General features: G+C 36.7%; 1 protein-coding gene across 2 annotated transcripts; it reads left to right on the forward strand.

The window, feature by feature from the left end:
- The first annotated feature begins 490 nt into the window (after positions 1–490).
- Positions 491–18,386, forward strand: LOC18438766 (structural maintenance of chromosomes protein). 2 transcript variants are annotated; one of them, XM_020670133.2, is made up of 6 exons: positions 491–1,033; positions 3,576–3,851; positions 5,108–5,326; positions 16,828–16,923; positions 17,142–17,246; positions 18,081–18,386. In XM_020670133.2, exons 1-6 carry the CDS (start codon positions 743–745, stop codon positions 18,207–18,209), a joined length of 1,116 nt encoding a protein of 371 aa, XP_020525792.2. In that variant the 5' UTR covers positions 491–742; the 3' UTR covers positions 18,210–18,386. The 2 variants fall into 2 exon arrangements, with proteins under 2 accessions (XP_020525792.2, XP_006849010.4); XM_006848947.4 differs by having other exon boundaries at positions 18,084–18,386.
- The last annotated feature ends 1,737 nt before the right edge of the window (positions 18,387–20,123 follow it).

Genomic DNA, 20,123 nt, shown 5'->3' on the forward strand with positions numbered 1-20,123 from the left:
GGACATATGTATCATTCGGATGAATCTTTTTGGTAAAAAGAGAGAACACCGACACTTGGAGCGTATACACGCGTCGCATTCTAAAGGCTTGGGCCCACTCTAGTTGTCTGGCAACCCTTTCGGGCTTTTAAATAACACTGGACCTTCGATTTCAAAATTTCAATCGGCGCCCAAATACACTCTGCAATTCAGGGTGCCATTGCTGAAAGCCCTTCCTTCAAAAGCAATTGCCTGCTAAAATAACCCTAGCTCCGGCTGATTTCAATGATTCGCCGTTCGAACTTTTCTTCAAGGAGCCATTTCTGAAAATTTAGATTCAATGAACCGTTGCTGAACCTTTAGATTCACGGGGCTGAATCTTTAGTTTTTGAAATAGCCATTTCCCAAACCCTGGCTCAATGATCCATTGCTGAAACCTTTTCTTCGATTGCTGTTTCTGAAAGCATAGCTTCAAGAGCCATTGCTGAATTTCTAGCCTTCTGTTGGGGAAAATTCAGCTTGAAGGACCTTTGCTGAAACCCCAGCTTTCAGAGTATTTTTATTACTTTATTTTATTACGCTGTGAAGTGTTGTTCGGCCTGATCAAGTTTTCCCTGCTTAAAACCCATCTTTCAGGAGCCATTGCTGAAAGCTCAGGAGTGGCTTTCCAAGGTTTCAATGGCTTCAATGCATGCAACTTTTCTATAGCAAGTTTAACTAATCCAGCTTAGACACATAGTTGAAACTCTTAAGAGAGGTTTCCATGGCTTCAATGAAATCTTCCTCTGTTTCTTCTACTTCCTCGAGATATCATTCATATGATACCCGGTCATCTGTATCATCTCATCATTCAGATGTTTCTACTATTGATCCAAACCCTAAAAAGAAGCTTTCTACTCTGAAGCGCCTAGTTGGAAGTTCTAGGCCTGCCACTTCATCGAACAACTCGTCATCCCGTGCAATTACCAAAGTGAAATCATCCGATCCTCCAAAGCTTGACCAGAATTTCACATCCCTTGTGAAGAAATTCATGGAAAAGAAGGGGAAGCCTAAGGTACTCTGCTAAATCAGTTTTCAATATAAAATGTTCATCTGTCTCTATCACTTTAATGCACGATTAACAGAAAAATCATCTACCCGTAAATGTATTTGTAAATGAATGCCTGTTATTGGAATGTCCTAATTGATAGGGAATCTCTATTAGAATGCCAGTAGTTCTGTACTTCATTGCTATTCAACTTCTTCAATAACATTGGCTTTCATTGACAATCCTGGATGCTGTTGTTTGTTTGTTGGGAAGGACTTAACCTTTGGTCCTTTTGTCAGTTTTGGTGTCAGAATTCTCTCAGTATTTTTGGTTAGAGGTGGGGTTAAGTAGGGTCTTGCTGCTCCCTCATGTTTGAGGTATGTAAGGCTTTCCTTTGGGTTTAGGAGTAAAAGGAATAAGAGGCCATGTGATTTTGTTGGAACAGAAGAAGTAAGATACTTGGTATTTTTCTTTTATTTCCAGGAAAACACTGACTCTTACGAAGCTTTGTTGCCTCATCAACTTTGAATTGCTATGGTTATGCTTTTACTTTTATCTGCTGCGATATGGTATTTTGCATGTGATGCTGATCAGTTATTTTTTGAATCTGGTAAATTAGATTCAAATATTTTTCATGGTTAACTTGATTATTTGGAGCATGCAGAGTGGTGCATACCTGAAATTGGAAATATTATGGTCTTTATTTGACATCCATATTGCCCGGGAACTAAAACTAATATTTGTTGGCCTAACAGTTATTCCGAAAACTTGCATAGATCCATTTGGTGTCTCTTTTGGAAATCTGTTTTTCTAGACCTTCTGAATTATGTTAGTAGAATCTTTCCTTCATCAAGGGGAAGAATTTGTATGGGCCTTTCTCCATTACCTATGTCATTGTTAGAAGCACAACACTGCCACGAGCTGAAATGGAAGTGGTTGTTGCTGTCTTGTCACATCTAGCTCAAGAGAGATTCTGGATATAAGGGTTTGATTTGAAAGCAATTTGATCTATGCCTTAATTTGTATCAATTTTGCAATCTGATTATTGAGACTAAGCCATAGGGGTCATAGTATTATAGAATCATGTAAAGTAAAAATTGAATTATGTAAACTGGAGAAGTGTGCAGATTTTGTGTTTCTATATTCCTTTTCCTGGCGATCATTCCTACTTATGTGATATGTATAATGTGAGCAATGTTTCGACTTTTGTGAGCTATGGTCTTTCAAGGACCGTTATTTAGCATTTCATTAAGAGTACAATGCTGGGATGGGGGGCATTGCACCTTAAGGAAGTTGGTGCATTATGTGTAGCATGCAGCATGCTGCACAATAGAGATGGAAAGAGAGGTTCCCTTTTCCAATTAGAATGCAAAGTGCATCTTATTAGTAGCATTCTGCATGTCGGCACTAATGTAAGAGGGTGTTAAGCAGAGATGGAAAATGGAGTGCTGACTTTCAACATTTTCTCACATATTTGCTTAAAAAAAAAAGGATTTTGGGATCTTTCCAAAATGAAGCCTAAAAATAAGGAAATGTTTTTGGATGTCCAATACCATATTACTGTGGATATTCTTATGCAAGAAAACTTCTCTTGGTTCATCTCCTGGAGTGCTTATGGATTTAAAACATCATATAAATAAAAACTAGAATGACTTGGGATGCACATTAATATCCATAACATGTTCACAAATTCCACATAATCAACTGTGCTTGGAGCTCCTTCTGCTGCAGTTTGCTCATGTGCTGAAAGTTTGATGACCTTAGAAGGACAAAGGGAGCATTTGAAGCCACCGTACATGGTTGTTCTTTGCTGTGAGCTGTGATTGATTTAAATTTAAATTCTCATCATTTTGGATGAGATCTTTCTGATTCAATGGACAAGAGTTGAAGCCTTCCAATGGCTATGTTTGTTATGGTACTTAATCATTTATCAACCTTTCCTTCTGTTAAGAAGGAGCTCTTTCACTTTCCCAGGATATTTTATAGTTCCTCGACGCTTTTGCTCTTCTACAAAAGAACTATCTGCTTCCCCTAAGGTCTTTATGGTTTAAGGTTATGAGACAGCTATGCTATGTCCAAAATTGATCTTTAAGGGGGGTAGTGGCATGTTCCCAGTTTTAAGAATTTCATATTTTAACATCTAACACGTCAACTACCACATTAAAGATAGCAAATCAACTTTTGGGATAAGATGACCCGAAACCCAAAAAAAACTTGTAGAATATGTGCATTGAGTCCCATATACGATTGTGTATATGCTGCTGGATCTGCTTGAAGATTTGAATCTTTGAATAAAACTGTCCTAAAGGTTCAGAAATGTGAAATGCAAATATCTTGGCACTTCAATGTAGTTGCATCTGTTAACAAAAAATAGGACAAGACAATGCATAATCAAGGTTGTTATTTATTAAGGGAAACTGTCTTGATCGTTCTAACAATGGAAATGTTCATCTCTATTTGCTTGGTGTCCAATATGCTTGTTGTTTTTATTAAGTAATTTGTAACTCCTGAATCATTCATTTATTGTTTGTCATCTCTCATGTTAATCATATCAGTGAATTCTTTCCAGGCACTTGATCCTGCCAAGCTTGCAATTCCTGCAGACTTCATTGCCGATGATTTGAAAAAGAATATGAAGAAAGGATCAAACTTCTCAGTTCTGCAGCATAAGTTATTCCCAAAGCCATCAGATTGTAAGGAGACCAGGAAGTTAACTGATGTGAAACCAAACACACGGACCTTAGCCATGGTGCTTAGGAGTGAGAGGGAGCTTCTTAACCAAAACAAGGAATACGAAACAGAAATAAAGGACCTTCAACAACTGTTGTCGCAGAAGAACAGAGAAGTAAGACGGAGACCTTTGCTAAACTTGCAGAATTTATTTACTATTGCTCTTTAGCAATCTAAACTGTCAGTGTTCTAGTGAGCCATTGAGGACTAAGGACATCATGGCAACCTTTTTTTTTTTTTTTTGTTGTTGTTTTCCTTTTATTTCTCTATCAATGATTATCAATGGATACATCAAGTTACCTACCTATGCAGGACAAGATATTTGGAGCAAAATAATTTTTTCTTTGTTAGCATGATATTGAACTGCTTCAACTAGAAAGGAATGTTTGAGAGAAATAGAAGCAATAACTGACAATTTCTGTATTGATATTTCAAGGGAGCATGTTGGTCATGATATGCTAATAGTCTTCCATGATGATTGTGGAGCCTTTTCCTTCGCATGCTTTTAATGCTGCTCCTTGACCTCACTTTATGAACTATGTTGCATGATTCTTCTGTTTAGGTGCCATACTTGTTTCAGATACATATCGTATACCGACATAGATTCCTTTGGATTTTTCTTCTTGTTTATGTATATTTATTACGTCATTTTAGAGAATTGATTTTCTTTTTTGTTTCTAGTATACACATGTGAACTTTGAGACTCTGTGAAACTAAAAGAATATCTTAAGATTCAGCCAACTAAGGGATAATTAGTTATTGTTTGCTCTTCATCATGGAATGGAATATTAGTAAAACATTATTGGATTTGGTTCTCTTTATAATATAGCCATGTTGCTGAATACTTTCCTTTATGGCACGAGGAATTTGATGCTTCCTACCAGTGTCAGATACTTGCACATGTACTTGTGTCCTTACAACATAGATTATAAACAATGAAGATGACAACGAATTTTCTTTTAGGAAGTGGAACTACCTTTGGTCTTATTTGTGCAGTATACCTAGCACCATGATGGTGCTGCCGGCACTACTTACTGTTACATTAATATTCCTATTATTCCTTCCAAGTCTTCTGTAGGTACTACTACTTGTGATAGTAATATTCTGATATATTGCATTTTAGGATTTAGTATTGACAATTTGGTCTGTTATATTGCATTTTAGGATTTAGTATTTGACAATTTGGTCCTTTTCCATTGTTGTTCAACTTTGCTCCTTGATAAATGACTTGTAATAGTTAAATTTTGCTGCCATAAGCGTCAATAATTGTTTCTTCTCATGTTCTATCTGTTGGGCGCTTCGGAAACAAGCGAGTATCGTTGAAAATTTGTAGCCTTATACCTCTGTCGTGGTTCTCATGGGGCTTGACAGGTACAGAATTTAAAGGATCTATGCATCGAGCAAAGGGAAGAAATCAGAGCTCTAAAGAGTACCAAGCTCTTCCCTGATGCTAAGACCTCTTATCTTCATGATCTTTTAGAGAAACAAGGGTCAGAACTAAAACAAGCTAGTGAAGTTATACCTGCTCTCCAAGAGCAGGTGACTTCTCTCACTGACCAGCTCCAATTTCTGGCCAAGGGTCTTGCTGAGGTATGCCAAATCTTTAGTTCTGTTTTCTGGTTTGTTTTCTTAAGAGGGGTTAACTTTAAATTCAAAATTGCCAGACATAAAATTATGAAACCGCCACTATACTTTGGTAAAGTGGTTAAGAGTTTGTATGAGAATGTCAGAGGAGTGGACATGGCAATGTTTCAAGATAAGCTAGTTCTTATTGATGTATTTCCACTATTACAAGGTGAAGTTGTATTCCTTATTTCTCTCTTGTAGTTTTGTCATGTTTTTGAATTTCTTTCTCAATTTGCTAAGGGGTCAAAGCCATAATTCCGCTAAATTTGAACATAATGATGTATTTTATTGTTGAAATTTACTAATACTCATAATAATGGAGTAGATTTCCATTGGGTGAGGTTTTTATTCCACTGGTGCTGCATGTGGCTGCATGCCTCACTCCATTTGTTAAAATTGGGCTGGTCGGATGTGCTAACACCAACACTTGTTAGCCATCTTGTGTGGTCTAGTTTTATTTGATGCACAGGAGCATGTGGCAGCATGCAGCTTTAGCCGTTCCGAGTGCTTTCCCTTTTTATTTTCAAAGGGTATGCTTGCTAAGTTCAAACTATACAATATCTAGCTGATGATGCATATTGTTTGTGTCAAAGGGTTGTTTGATTACTCACCCACAAAAAGGGATATTTGATTGTCCTTTTTATCTGTTTTAATTACTTGTTTGTTTGGGGTTTTTTCAATTCATCACTTATTCACTTAAAGTATGTTTGATAACATGTTAATATCTTGATATTCCAGGATATTACTTAATCTAATATAATCTTAATTACAAAAGTTGGTCGACCAAATTTAATAAGGTAAAATTATTTCATGAAATGTCTTAATAATCGTCTAATATCTGAATCCCCATAAATTCAACTAAGAATTTTTTGGGAGACTAAAAATTGTATCAAGTGCGTTCCATGCAATTAACATTTGCTCTCTCTCTCTCTCTCTCTCTCCTCGCTCTCAAAGCTTGGCCCTTTCTTCAAAGCTTAGTCCTGCTCTCTCGTTCTCTAAGCCTGTCCCTTTCTTCTCTGCTAACGTCCAACCCTTTCTCTCACTCTCGTCTCACCTTGGTGAATTCTCTCTATTTCAATACACCTTCCCAGTCAAAAGCATGTTCATTGATGGTGAGGACCATGTTGTGGCACCACATTGCGTCAATTGAAGCAATTAGCCCTTAAAGAAGTCAAGGGAGTCACTAAATCAATTATAACAATTAGCCCTTAAAGAAGTCAAGAGACCAGTTCACACCACAACCTACTCTTTCTGTTATTGATTTTGACTTTTTGTGTTATAGATTTAGCGCTTTCTTTGTATGTTGATTTTAAGGTCTTTCTGTTATTGATCTAGGGCTTTTTGTTGGGCTAACCCAGTTAGGGCCCTCTTGCACGAATGCAGATGCGTACGGCGAAACGCAAAAATATGGGGCACCAAAAATATGCTAAAGCCGATGTGTGTATGAGTGGAAAAACAAGCAATTAAAGCAACTAAGAAATAAAATTTATTGGCACCGAGATTTTGCGTGGATCACTTTTTCAGGCTACGTTCGCAGGAGAAAGAGATAAATCCACTATTAACTCAATGGTTACAATAGTCTTCCAAGAAACAATTTTTTTTGGGCTCGTTAATTTCTTCTAGATACTCTCTCTCTTTAGGATTTCCCTCTCTGAGGTTCTTCTCTCTCAGAGACTTCTTTTCTTTCTTGAAGCGTTCTTTCTCCAAAAGAAAAGGTCTTTCTTTCTCTCTTTTTCTTCTCTTCTCTCTCTTTTCTCTCTCAACAAAGAAAAGATTTAAGAAGAGAATTGTTGACTCTCTTTCATCTTCTTCTCTTTAACACAAAGGATAACTTTCTCTCTCTTCATCTTTTCTCTCAGAGAAGGGTAACTTTCTCTCTCCTCTCTTAGAGAAAGATAACTTTCTCTCTTCTTCTTCTTTTCTGCAAAAAGAAATTTTCATGTATTTTTCAATATACTAAGAATAGTCCGCCCAAAAAATGGCTCAAAAGAGATGCACGCTAAAAAATGGCCCAAGAAAGGTGGCTTTAGTTAAAACCCAAGAGCAAACACAACCTACCCACATGAGGGCCTTTTATGTTGTGTTATTTCTCTTTAGGATAGATAGAGGTGAAATCTTTGACCATCTTATTTATCTTTATCTCATCTCATATGGGGACAATATTTGGATATCACTTTAGAGGAAAGATTTCAACCTCCTCACATTGTTACCTTTGCATGGGTCAATGTATAACACTATTATGGAAAGAGTATCTCATAACCTCCTAAAGGTGGCTCATCTCTATCCCATTTTGATGTAGAAGGTAAAAGGAAATACTACTCATATCAATCATGTGAGACTTTTTACGGGATTATGACTTGGTCAACAAGACATTTTTTTCTTTTTTCAAAATTGGTTTTGTATCAAAGACAATTTCCATGGGTGTCCGTCCCTCATGGGTTGGGATGCCCAACAATCTCCCCCTCCAATCCCAAGAGGGAGGTTTCCTTTTACAGACCAACCAGATGCTCAAATGGCACCTGTGCCAGCCATGCTTCTCCATGACTTTTGCTTGCCTTTGGCCAAGATTTTCATCATCATATCTGACTTACTCATATTGGTATGGATTCTCCTAGTTGCAACAATTTCTCATCCTTCTGCAGCTTGGACTGCCATACAACAACTCCCCTTGCAAAAGTAATCAAGTATCTTGAGATTGACTTCTTGGAGTTCAGTTTTCCAGCCATGTCTTCATCTGTGTACTATTTTAACACAGGTTTACTTCCTTTAAAGCACAAATACACTTTGGATATTCCTTTGAGATATCTGGATATCCAATTGACTGTTGTCAGTGTTCCTTGCTAAGATTAGCGATGAATCTGCTCACCACGCTTTCTCTGCATGTGCTTCTTACGACCGACCTATAGGAAACTTTCTGTATGTCTTCCTTCTTCCTCTTGGTTGAAGGGATCTGCCTGGCATTTAACTCCCGTGCTTTGGCAACTTTATAGATTTAGGTCCAAGTTTGGGCCCCTTAAGGTCGGGGAGCCTTATTATGGCTGCACAACCACGAACTTTGAGGAATCCTAAATGGGGTTTCCTTCATTCCCAAAGTTCATTAGGTGTAACATTAGACTTTGAATATGGGTATCCGGTTTAAAATAAAATAAGCTGACTTTAAAGCCTCTCCCCAGAGATTAGTAGGGAGGTTTGAACTGATGAGCATGGCATTTACCATATTCATAAGAGTACGATTTTTCTTTTCAGTTAAACCATTCTGTTGTGGTGTGTATGGGGCGGTAACTTGGTGGATTATTCCATTTTCTTCACAATAATTAGTGAAGCTGGTGGAGTAGTATTCACCATTTCTGAAAACCTTGATTTTCAAATTCAATTGGTTCTCAACTTCTGTTTTATAAACTTTAAATTTCTCAAATACTTCATCTTTGTTCCTAATTAAATAAACATAAGCATATTTTAAGAAATCAATCATGAAAGTGACAAAGTATTTCTTCCCCACCACGAGTCTGTACTTCTTTCAGATCACAAACATCGCTATGCACTAATTCCTGTAACTTGGAACTTCTTTTTGCTATAGGAAAGAATGTTATTGTAATTTTTGATCACACACAAACATCACAAAGAGTACTTTCTACATTTGCACACTTAGGAATTAGGTCTAAAGCACTCATTTTCTTAAAGCACGATAATTAACTTTACCTAATCTACCATGCTATAAAGAAAAGGAATCAAGTATTTAGACAGAAGAGGATGTTCCTCCTATTTCATTATGTATATTGAGCTTGAACATGCCCTCAATAGCCTAACCCATTCATATGAAGACATCATTCTTGGACAATAAAACTTGTCGGACTCAAAGGCGGGTTTGAAACCCCTCTTATTCAGCAGGTATGTTGATACCAAGTTTCTTCAGACTTCGGAGGCATGATACACATCAAGAAGGGTGAGGACTTTGCTTGTTGTGAATTCCAGTTCAACTGTCCCTTTTCCAAGTACTTTAGATAAGGAAGAATTGTCGATATAAAGTACAATATCTTCCTCCACCATTTAATACGTCCTAAACATGTTTCTATTATTACAAATATGTCTGATGGCTCCAGAATCCACCCACCCTACTGCATTAACTTTGAAAATCATAGTGACAAAATCTTTCTTCGCCAACATTGGCTTGTGCTAGCTGTTTATTTCGAATTCTGCAGAATTCCTGCATATGGACGGCTTTGCCGCAGAAATAGCATACCAAGGGTTTCTTACATCTTTGGTATCTTTTTTTTCTTCAATCTTGATTCCCCTTTCAGTCCTCGACTTATTCTTTCTCGGACCTTAAACTACATGGGCTCTGAAAACCATCTGAGACTTTTATTCTTCCTTATCTCGGAGTTTGGTCTCCTCTTCGATCCTCATATGGATCATCAACTGTTTAAGGCTGAAGTCTTTTGACTTGTGTATTAGTGTGTTTTTGTAGTGTTTTCAGGAGGGCGACAACTTATCGATTATTGCCTTGACATGGAATGACTCATCAAATTTAATACTATTTGATGCTAGTTCGTTTGCTATAATTTGAAAATCATGAATTTGAGCCAATATCTATTTTTATTTTGTAATTTTAAAATTTAAGTATCTGTTAATGAGATACTTCTTTCTACCGGGATCTTCTTTATATTTGGCTTTTAGAGCTTCCTATAATACCTTTGCAGTTAGTATTCCTGAGTAAAGATCAACCAAATGATCACTTAGAGCATTCAAGATACACCCTTTACATAAGTAATCATTTTTTTCCCATTCTTGAATTTCTTAGATAATCTAGTCAGTAGTGGTCTGATCATCGATAGATTCTGAAGGTGGATTTGCAGTAACTGGATGTAACTTTCTTAGTACATAATCTACTTTTAAGGTCCTCAGCAAGAATTAGATTGCTATCTTCCAACATTAATTCTATCAAAACGATCCAGCTTAACAAAATCTTGAGTCATTGCTTGCAGCGGGCTTCCAGCAGCTATCTCGTTAGTTAAACACTTCGAAATTGTTATGTTTGCTGAAACCCTTGTCCCAAAGAAGTCGACATAACCTTCCCTCAGCCGGGGTTAGTTTCAGTACAAGTATGTCCAGAAAACTCTTAGTTCCAGTTAAATTTCTTTAGGAGTTAGATCAAGTTTCAGAGCAAATAACTAATAACAAAATACTCTAGTCTTAGTTATATTCCCATAGGAATTAAATCAGGTTTCAGAGGTTATAGAGAAATAAAGTAGTTCGGGATATGGAGGCACAAGAGGAGCTCGCATTCTTTGAAGTGTTTAACACCCTTTATTCGACTAGAAACCGAGATGCAGACGGTATCGGCGAGAACATGCTTGAGATATAGTTAGATGATAGATCATGAAAGACTTAATGAATCTTTGAGTTGCATACTCAAATACTCGCTCAAAATTACAGTAAAACCATACTGATATGTTCTTAACTATCACCAAAATTTTATGATTGTCAATTGCAACAAACTGTTTCAAAATCAGACAGGCTTTACGCAGCTCGTATGACCTTTGTAAACCTCTGTAAAATTATAGGAAGTCTTCCCGTGTAAAGCACAAATTAATGTAAAAACCCAACGATGGGTGTAAAGGCTTCATAGAGAACTTTTCATTCTCATGACATTCATCATAATCTTTATACGATTTTAAAAGATTTTGGCATCACCATAGGTTAGAGAAAATGAAATGAACTTAGAGAGAGAAAGTACGGGCTGGTAATTTTTCACTATTCTTTCTTTGCTCCAGAACCGAAAACAAACTTATGAAGGGGGTCATAGTGATGATGCGCCACCTCATCACACAAGGGATGACGCTCATGTGATGTCAACACATCAATAATCATGTGTCAAAGAACAAGAGAATTAAATAAGGAGAGAGAAAGAGGGCGCCACATGTTGGTCATACAAAAGAAAAGAAAAGGTAACTCATAAGAGTTTTAATCGACAAAAGAGTTAAAAGGAAAGTTAAGCAATTGTGGTCCCTAAGTAGCACCCAACGCGAAGTGGTCCTGCAGAAAGAAAAGGAGATATAGAAAGACTGTTTGTTTTGAAACAAAATCATCGATAAAATTAACAATCCTGAGCCTCCTAGAAATGCATGCGTTTGAATTCTCTTGAGATGCTTATAGCTTGAAAGGGAAAGTTTGACATGCATCTCCATCAATGAGTATGAACTAGGTTCATACAAGGAAGCCTTCAGACTTTTGTTGCTGGCAATTAGATTGCTATAATGGACTAAGATATTAATTACGTGGAGAACAATTGAGTCTAGGAACTCATAGATCTTCCTTCAAGTAGAAAGGCTGTCATGAACAAGTAGGTCTTGAATATTAAGAGAAGAGGCTGATGAAACTATAGCTAAGCACAAGAATTGATGAGGGGCAAATTGGTTCACCTAATTGAACATGTGTACTATGATGACATATTATCCTTGTGGTGAGAATGGTAACAATTCACCGCATAGTTTGCCATTGCAGTGAGTTAGGCTTTAGAACTTGACCATATGGTTGGTCAAATGACATTCCTTGTCAAGGATCTGTATACTCGACTTTATTGGATGATACTATCCAAATGGCAAGAAATGACAAGGAGAAAGTGGATGCTGCTGAGTGGTTGTCCACTAATTGTCATGTGTAGGATATCGTAATGTGCATCACGTGCACAATGTTGAGATCAAGCACAATCATTCTAAGTGGCTCCTTAAGTTTGTCTTAAAGTGACTTACATTAGTAAATCTTAGAACGATTTTTTGTGCATAATGGTGGGTCCATTGATATGCCTATCAAGAATGGTCATGTTCTTAGACTTAATCTCTATCCATAGATGTAGGTTGATAAATTAAAAGGATGATTTATGTACCATGTGTAATTATAGTAGGCAGTCTTCTTTATGCCATGTTGTGAACGTGGTGGATGTGCCATAGGACTAGTCAAGTTGCTACTAGAGCAATCCAGCTCCAAAACATTGGCATGTCATGAGCATGATACTTGATATCTCTAGATAACCACATACTATTTGTGGATATTTTGAGGAAATTATCTTTGTTGCGAAGGTTGAGTAAGTCTAATTGGATGAAGGACTTGGATTATTGATGGTTGACAATGTGCCTAAGCGTTTTGGGGGCCTGACCGCCTAGGCGGCCGGTTGCCCACCTTGGCGATCGCTCAGGAATAGGGACGGGTGGGCTATTAATTAAGATGAAAGTTATATCATAATTATGATTTATTAATTAATACCCATAAGATTTGGTTTTGGATATCAAATATTCATAAACTATCAATTTTTTTTAAAGTTTATATTGTATTCACAAAATCCCAATTTTATCGTCCAAATGAGGAAAAATTCAATAAATCACAAAAAATTAAATCTTTCAACTACAAACATGTAAATATATCGTCAAAGAAAAAAAAGTAAAAGAAAAAACAAATGATTCACAACATAATACGTTATAGCAAAATCAAATCAAAACCCTTATTCAAATATGATAGTATTTTAAAAATATCAAAATCAAACCCATATTGGTGCAAACCTCATCTATTGGTTCGTCAAAGCCCCTTAAAATCAACTATTAGAAGTTTCAAAAACACCCATGAACTATTGCCTTTGTTTTGGGAAGAAATCGAAAAAGAAAAAATTTATAGATCTTTCAATAAATCACAAAAGAAATTTTTGGGGAGTTTTTCTCTCTAAAAGGCACGGTTTTCTCTTTCGGGGTTTAAAATATCCCAAAATGATGAATTTTGACCCTCGTCGAGGGTTTTTCTCGTCGTTTGACAAATTGTCATGAGGCGGTGCCTAGGCCGCCGCCTAGACTGTAGCGACTAGGTGCCTTGCCAGCTTAGGCGGGCCCCTAGGCACAGGATGCTTAATAGTCTTGCCTAAGTAGTGCCTAGGAGTTTTTGAAATTTTACTGCTTAAGGGGCTGGGCTGGCGAATTTTCAAACATTGATGATTGACATCAAGGAATAATTTCTTTGTGCTAGTGGGAGCGATTTCTTGGTGCTATAAGAAAGAGACATTAGTGGCAAGCCCAATATGGAATTGGAGTATACAGATTATTTTGCAGCATTGCAGGAGGGCATGTGGATCATCTAGATCCTGTAAAGCTTAGGGATCATATTGAGTGCTGGAGAGCTTGTTGACAATGTTTTTTAATAACACGATGGCATTAACTTTGCAAAGGATGCCAAGTATCGCTGTAAGGCATGGCACATAAAGAAAGGTATCACTATGTGCGAGATGTCATTTAGAGGAAAGAGACAATCATAACAAAAGATCCCACTATCATGATGGCAGTAGAGCCCATGACCAAGCAAGCCTATAGGTTGATAGAAGTATAGGGCTTGTGTCAAGGGATTGGGACATGGGAGTCCCTAATTAGCTTTATGGACATCATCATTGAGTAACTTGACTTTTACCATTATTTGAGAAGTGAATTGTATCGTGGTATGTTCGATGTATGGACACATAATTTAATTACATTCACACTTGAACACTTGGAATGCATTCATTACGAGATAAATTTCCACATGCTTGGTCTGCTTTCTCGAGCAATGCAGACTGTGCTCAATGACTGGGACATGTGAGGATGAGACCCACACAGGTTGTGTAAACACCCCCTTGATAAGAGAATGAGATGAAATTCCATGGTTGGGAGTTGACATGATTTACATGTCATCCACCAAATCATGTATCCAGTGCTATAGCCAGCTGTGAGCATTAGGGATGTTCAGGTTAGTCGCTTGGTTGCAACCTTGGATTGTGATGGATGCATAGCTGTGATTGAACTAAGACCTACATGGTGTAAACCTGATGTTAATATTAGTATTATTATCATTTACACTCTGGCGTGTGACTCACATCATGTATTCAGTGAGACCACAATTATTATATAGAGAGGTGTACGAGATGATCCTTGTTCCCTATCCCACTATGTGGGAATAGCTAGTCACATAGTGATCCTGAGTGCCCTTATAAACCTTGAGACTATATTAACATGTGGAGGCTTGATGTCAGTACTTGAGGTTGTCGTTTCCATTGTCAAATATGACTTGATGGGTGCAGAGTAGGCAAGGCGATCAGGCCAAAGCAGAATAATAGTAGGGCGAGAAGAATCCCATTGGCATCATACTACAGTTGGTGCCACATGACCATTGCACTAAATGACACTCATCAGCTGCGCAACAACGTTATCAAGAGTGTTCTTTTGCAAAATTCTTTTTTTCAAAACACTATAGTATAATATGATATTATTTGCAAATGAATTTTTTGCTTGCTTGAGAACAAAAGTCATCTTGGATGATTTGAGTGGGAATGCACCATTGTGTAGTCTCTTGATCTTATATACCTCGTCAAGGGGTAGGTTGGAGCATACTTCAAAAAGAGAGAAGTGTTCCACATTAGTCTGATGAAGAATTAATGTAGTTCTCTAGGCATAGATGCATATTCCCTTAAGGTCTCATGGCACATATTCAGATAGAGTGTGGGAGAATTATAGTACTTGATGTATCTCTTGATGATGATAATGAGTATTGACATCTTTTTGGGGTACCCACTGTGGGATGTATGGGAGATGTTAGATTAGGGGTCATCCCCTGGTAGGTGTAGGGACCTCCATGGAATTTTAGATATTCTCAGTGGCTAATAAAAAGAACATCCATGATATTGTTGGATTTGTTTATAGTAGAGGGTAATAAAAAGGGAATCCTATGCGAAATGGATTTTCAATTGAGGATAGAGTTGACTTGATTAAATATTATCCGAAATACTAAAGATAACTTCTCTTTTAGATTAGATTCCATATGGGACATTTTGATAAAAATGATTTAAATGAAAAAAAGGTTGAACTCGTCATGGATTCACGTGTTTCACAAGAGAGATTTTCACTCCATACCAAAGAACCCTCTCTTTCTGAATGTTTTCTCTCTCTAGAGACCCCAGAATATGAAAACTCTCTCTAGAAACACTAGAATAAGAAAATCCATATTGGTGATTCAAGAACTCTTGGACCTTCCATCAAAGGCTCAGGATTTGTGCTATATATCTGAAGGAACCGCATGCATAAAAGAAGAAAAAGATCAACACCAATCTCGAGAGGGAAATCGAATTAAAAAATGGTATGTTTTCTCTATCTAAACCTATATGCTATGTGTTTCTGCTGCCTTGGGATTCAACCGATGAATCCAGTATATACCAAATCTCCTTGAACAATTTGATTAATGAGAAATAGTGATTGAACTCCCATGAAGTTGTTCATAATGATGTCAAATCTCGCGCTAGCCTCGCCCGCCTCAACTATTTCTCTCTCCAATTGAATAGCTTCTCGTTTCTATGATTGGCCTTGTCTCTTTGGTCTGCAAATTGTTTAATAAGTTCCCTATGCCAATGTCTTGCAATTCAGTCGGTTTTTGAGGTTTTCTGCCTCTACTTGCATGATAAATATGATAAAAGTTGTATTTGTTATCGACAAAATATTTGTTTAATTAATGTAACATCAAGCAAGTAATCTGGTGATTTTGTAATTTGTGTTGTATACAAAGACAAGTAATCTGGTGATTCTGTAATTTATGTTGTGTACTTCTTTGTACCGTGGCAAAGTTCTATTAGAACTTGGTCGGAATTGGTTCTCCTAATTTCACTCTTTTGGAGTAGTTTGGTATTTGAATGCATTCATTTTGATGTATTTCACATAGATTAATGCTGCATGTTTAATTCTCATGGCAAATTGGCTCAGCTCATCTGAGTCAAATTATCTCACTAGTGTGCCAATTTTCTGGACCCTAAAAATTGGACGAAAATAATTTTTGGAAAGGTGTGGTTTGTATAAGGTTAAGACCTTAAACAATCCAAGTAAGGTGCACATCCAAGTTTTATCATAAGATGTAATTTTGGTGTAAAAAATCCTTAGGATGGCCTTATAATCCATTTTCATATCTAATTATCAAATCAAATAGATCTATAAGCACATGAAAATCTTGAAAATGGACGGCCTAGATAATGTGTTGCAAGATGCACTATTTTTGGGACTCAAAATCTCTATTTTATTATATATTCATACATGTCGATGTTGAAATAATCAATTAGAAGGTTTTCCAACATCAAATTTTCGGTAGATTTTTGAGGTGCACCTTAATTCTACATTTTAAGATTGCAACCTTATACAAATTTTCTCCTTTTGGAAATAAAGCGAGTCAATTTAGTCCAATATAGACTACTTTCTATCATGTACAATGTGGTATGTGATCACATAATTCAAAAGAACTAGTTCTGGTCCTTTGGAAATATTTCTGTTGTCGATTTTGACAATGAGTTCTGGAGGAAAACTGAAATTTGGTAATTAGTGTTTGTGATTCTATTTTCTTACGCAAATCATAAAAAAATACGTGAGTTTAGTTGCAAATTGCCTTGCACATTTGCTGCTGACATCTTGCTGTATTGTCAGGTGAAAGGAGATAAAAATTCAATGAGGCTTTTCCATGATGGAAGTATCAGCACGCCTCGTACCCCAATATATAATCAAGAAGCTGCGAATTCAATGGTAATCATTAGATTGAACCTCTTTATGATCCTTTTGCACTCTAACCACTTAAGAGTAATTCTGTTTCATGCATCTATATATAATATCAATGAGTCATTTCTTACTCAAACGAAATAACTAGTTTTTTTCAAATTTAGCATGTATTTTCTTAAAATTGGCGCTATCTATTGTTCTTTTGTGATATTTGGTTTCATAAAAAAGTTTGCACAATATTTCAGGAGTTTAGCTCTGGGGATACAATGATTGCAGGAAGCCCTGATGACATGATTCTCAATGACATGAATCCTTGTTTGACCCCTTACTATGCTAGGAGAAAGGGACAGGTATCATTGTATATTTATGATTGCAATACAATTTCTGCATAGTGATTCATGAGACCCCTACACAGTTTCCTGTATTTGGAATGAGACCTTGTAGCATGTGTACTTTGCTGCTTACTTCATAATTTGCGCCTTAGATTTTAGTTTTTGATTCTTTGGTTACACCAATTAAAACAAAACCATGATTTGGGATCCCAAAATCCAACTGGCACCAAACCCTACTGTGTCATTCCAGAACTTCTCCTGTGATTGATGCTTAAATTTTCTCCTTGTACTTTATTTTCCAATTCATTTTGCTTTGTCTTGAAATTCTGTTCATGGAAACTTGGCGGGGACAATTTGTGTCAAATACTCGTTTCGGTGGATTCTAAAAGTCAAAAGCATATGGCTTTCTCAAAATTAAGGGAGAATATAGTTTTGTACCCAGACAATAGTGGCCTCAAATTTTCAGGGAATTCCGGCAGGACTGGTGGTTGAAGAGGCAATTTCCTTTTGGAAATCTCTATAGGTACCCTTCGTCTTGTATGGGGAATCTATTCCAATACTTGTTTTTTACAATTATGATCCTCACACGGAATTGCCCTCATAAGTAATCAATCAGTGTTCTACCAAAAAACTTGATAAACTTGGCTGTCCGTTTACCTTGGGACAGCCTATGAGCATGTTTCTCAGATCTTTGCTATGTCATATTGAAACATCAAAGATTTATCATGCTAAATGGAAGCAGCAATGATTTTGATCCATCTACTCAACAATTGAATCCTGTAAAGCTTCCTAGGCATGAAAATTTTCTGTATATCTTTGTGAATTCCCCTAAATCTGATTTTATTATTTTAGCAGGGTTACGATGAAGTGGTGGGTTATGGGTTTGGGGATATGCCATACTCCTTGGTAGAGCAAAACATGTGCAAATCGAATGAGTGTGGGTTCCCCTTCAGAAAGCCAAATCCCCAAAGGCTTTTCTGAGCCTCACATTTTAAGGTAAGGGCGAGCTCTTGTATTATGAATGCTGTAATCTTGAACGCTTTTGCCTTTGCCAATGCGATTTCTGGTTGTGTTCAGCTGAATGCTTTCTGCACAGTAGCTCAGCTGAGAGATTAAGTGCCTGTTCTTAATGAATGGCAGAGATTATTCTATTTGGTATAAGCCTCTTACCATCTTCTATGCTTTAATATCATTATAGAGTTAACGCTCTGTGAGTAAAGAAAATGTGATGTTGCATTGTTGCAATGCACTTCTTATGGTCCTTTTTGGTGAAATTGCATTGTTGCAATGCACTTCTTATGGTCCCTTTTGCTGAAATCGAATTATGCTAGACATTCTTGAGGCATCTCAAAAATGGAAAGAGGGATACATAATCACTTATTTTACCTGTTGGATTGCGACAAGGAAAAAGTTTATACAAGTTGTCAACCTTAAAATGTAGAAATGAGGAACACATGAAAAATCCACCTGAAATTGTTGTTCAAACATTGAAAAACCTTTATTGTATACCCTCAAAAAACCCGAAATTGTATATGAAATAAAAAGAAGGGATTTTAGGTTCTAAACATAGGGCATCTAACACATTATCTAGACTGTTTATCTTTAAAGTTTTTGAGTGTTTATAGATTTGTTCAATCAGTATTATTTTTGGAGTTTCAAATTTCACAATTAGGTGTTAAGATAGGTTTTTAGACGATGCTAGATATTTCCAGCACCCTAACCGCATCTTCTTGTAAGATTTAGAGGTATGCCTTATTTTAATTGTTTTAAGGTAAACACCTTATACAAGTACCCTTCTAACAAATGAATATATTTGCAATTTTGTAGAAGAAAGAAAGTAACAGAGGGGACGTAGAAGTCCTTGAGAACATAAGTCCAAGTATTTAGTTGTGAAAAGCCTTTATACAAGGTTGAGGCCCTAAACAATCAAACTAATGCGCACTTCAAAAAATCACTAGAAAAAATTGTTTCGATGCCAAAAACCCTTTAATCCAATCATCTCGACCTTGAGATACATGGATGTAAAAAAAAATGGACTTTCATGTTTTGGAATAGTACTTCACGTAATGCATTGTCTAGATTGTCAATTTTCAAGTGTTCATAGATCTGTTTGATCTACACTATTTTTGAAGCTTTAAATTTAATAGTTAGTGATAAAAATAAAATTTCAGGTGAGCCTTACTTTGATTGTCTAAGGCCTCAGTCTTAAACAAACTGCAACCTTTAGTTATATGCTAGTAGTATTATTCATTGATCTATTGTCTAGGAAAGGGCATAGAATTGGACTGGTAACAACTCTCGGTCCTTTTCTAAAGCCTCTTAATTGATCTATTCCCATCATTTATGCAAAAAATAAAAATAAAAATAAAATGCCTTACAGTACTAATGCAGCTTCCTAGAATAGGAATGGGCTCTTTATTGTATGGGAAAAGTTTATATAGAGCTGAGGCTTTAAACCATCAAATTTGAGCCCACTTTAAAAATTTTACTAGAAGAGGTTGTTTTGATGCCCAAATATCTATAGTCCAAAATACTATAAATGTAACCTCCTTAACCTATATGATCCTTAATGCACCCAAAGAAATAGGGCTTGAAGTATTTTATCTCCAATAGTTTACAGGTATGGGTCGGGTCCAACCAAACTCGGACCCGGACCCGAATAGTGTTGAGGTCTAGGTTTTGGACCTGAACCCGATCCGTCGAGTCCAAATGTTCGATCCATACTTGGACCTGTCTAGGTATACTTGGCTGGTCTCTGGTCCATTGCCATCGCTATATATATGTGGATTTGTTAGGGTGCTCTTACACATGGAGTATTTTCTTATTTTACTCAATTTGTTGAGACGATTGATACTCTTACCCCACATGTATTTTAGGTAATTAATTGTAAGTAAA

The sequence above is a fragment of the Amborella trichopoda genome, chromosome 10 (assembly GCF_054954075.1).
Source record: "Amborella trichopoda isolate Santa Cruz 75 chromosome 10, AtrichopodaSantaCruz75HAP2 v2.0, whole genome shotgun sequence".
Classification (NCBI taxonomy): Eukaryota; Viridiplantae; Streptophyta; class Magnoliopsida; order Amborellales; family Amborellaceae; genus Amborella; species Amborella trichopoda.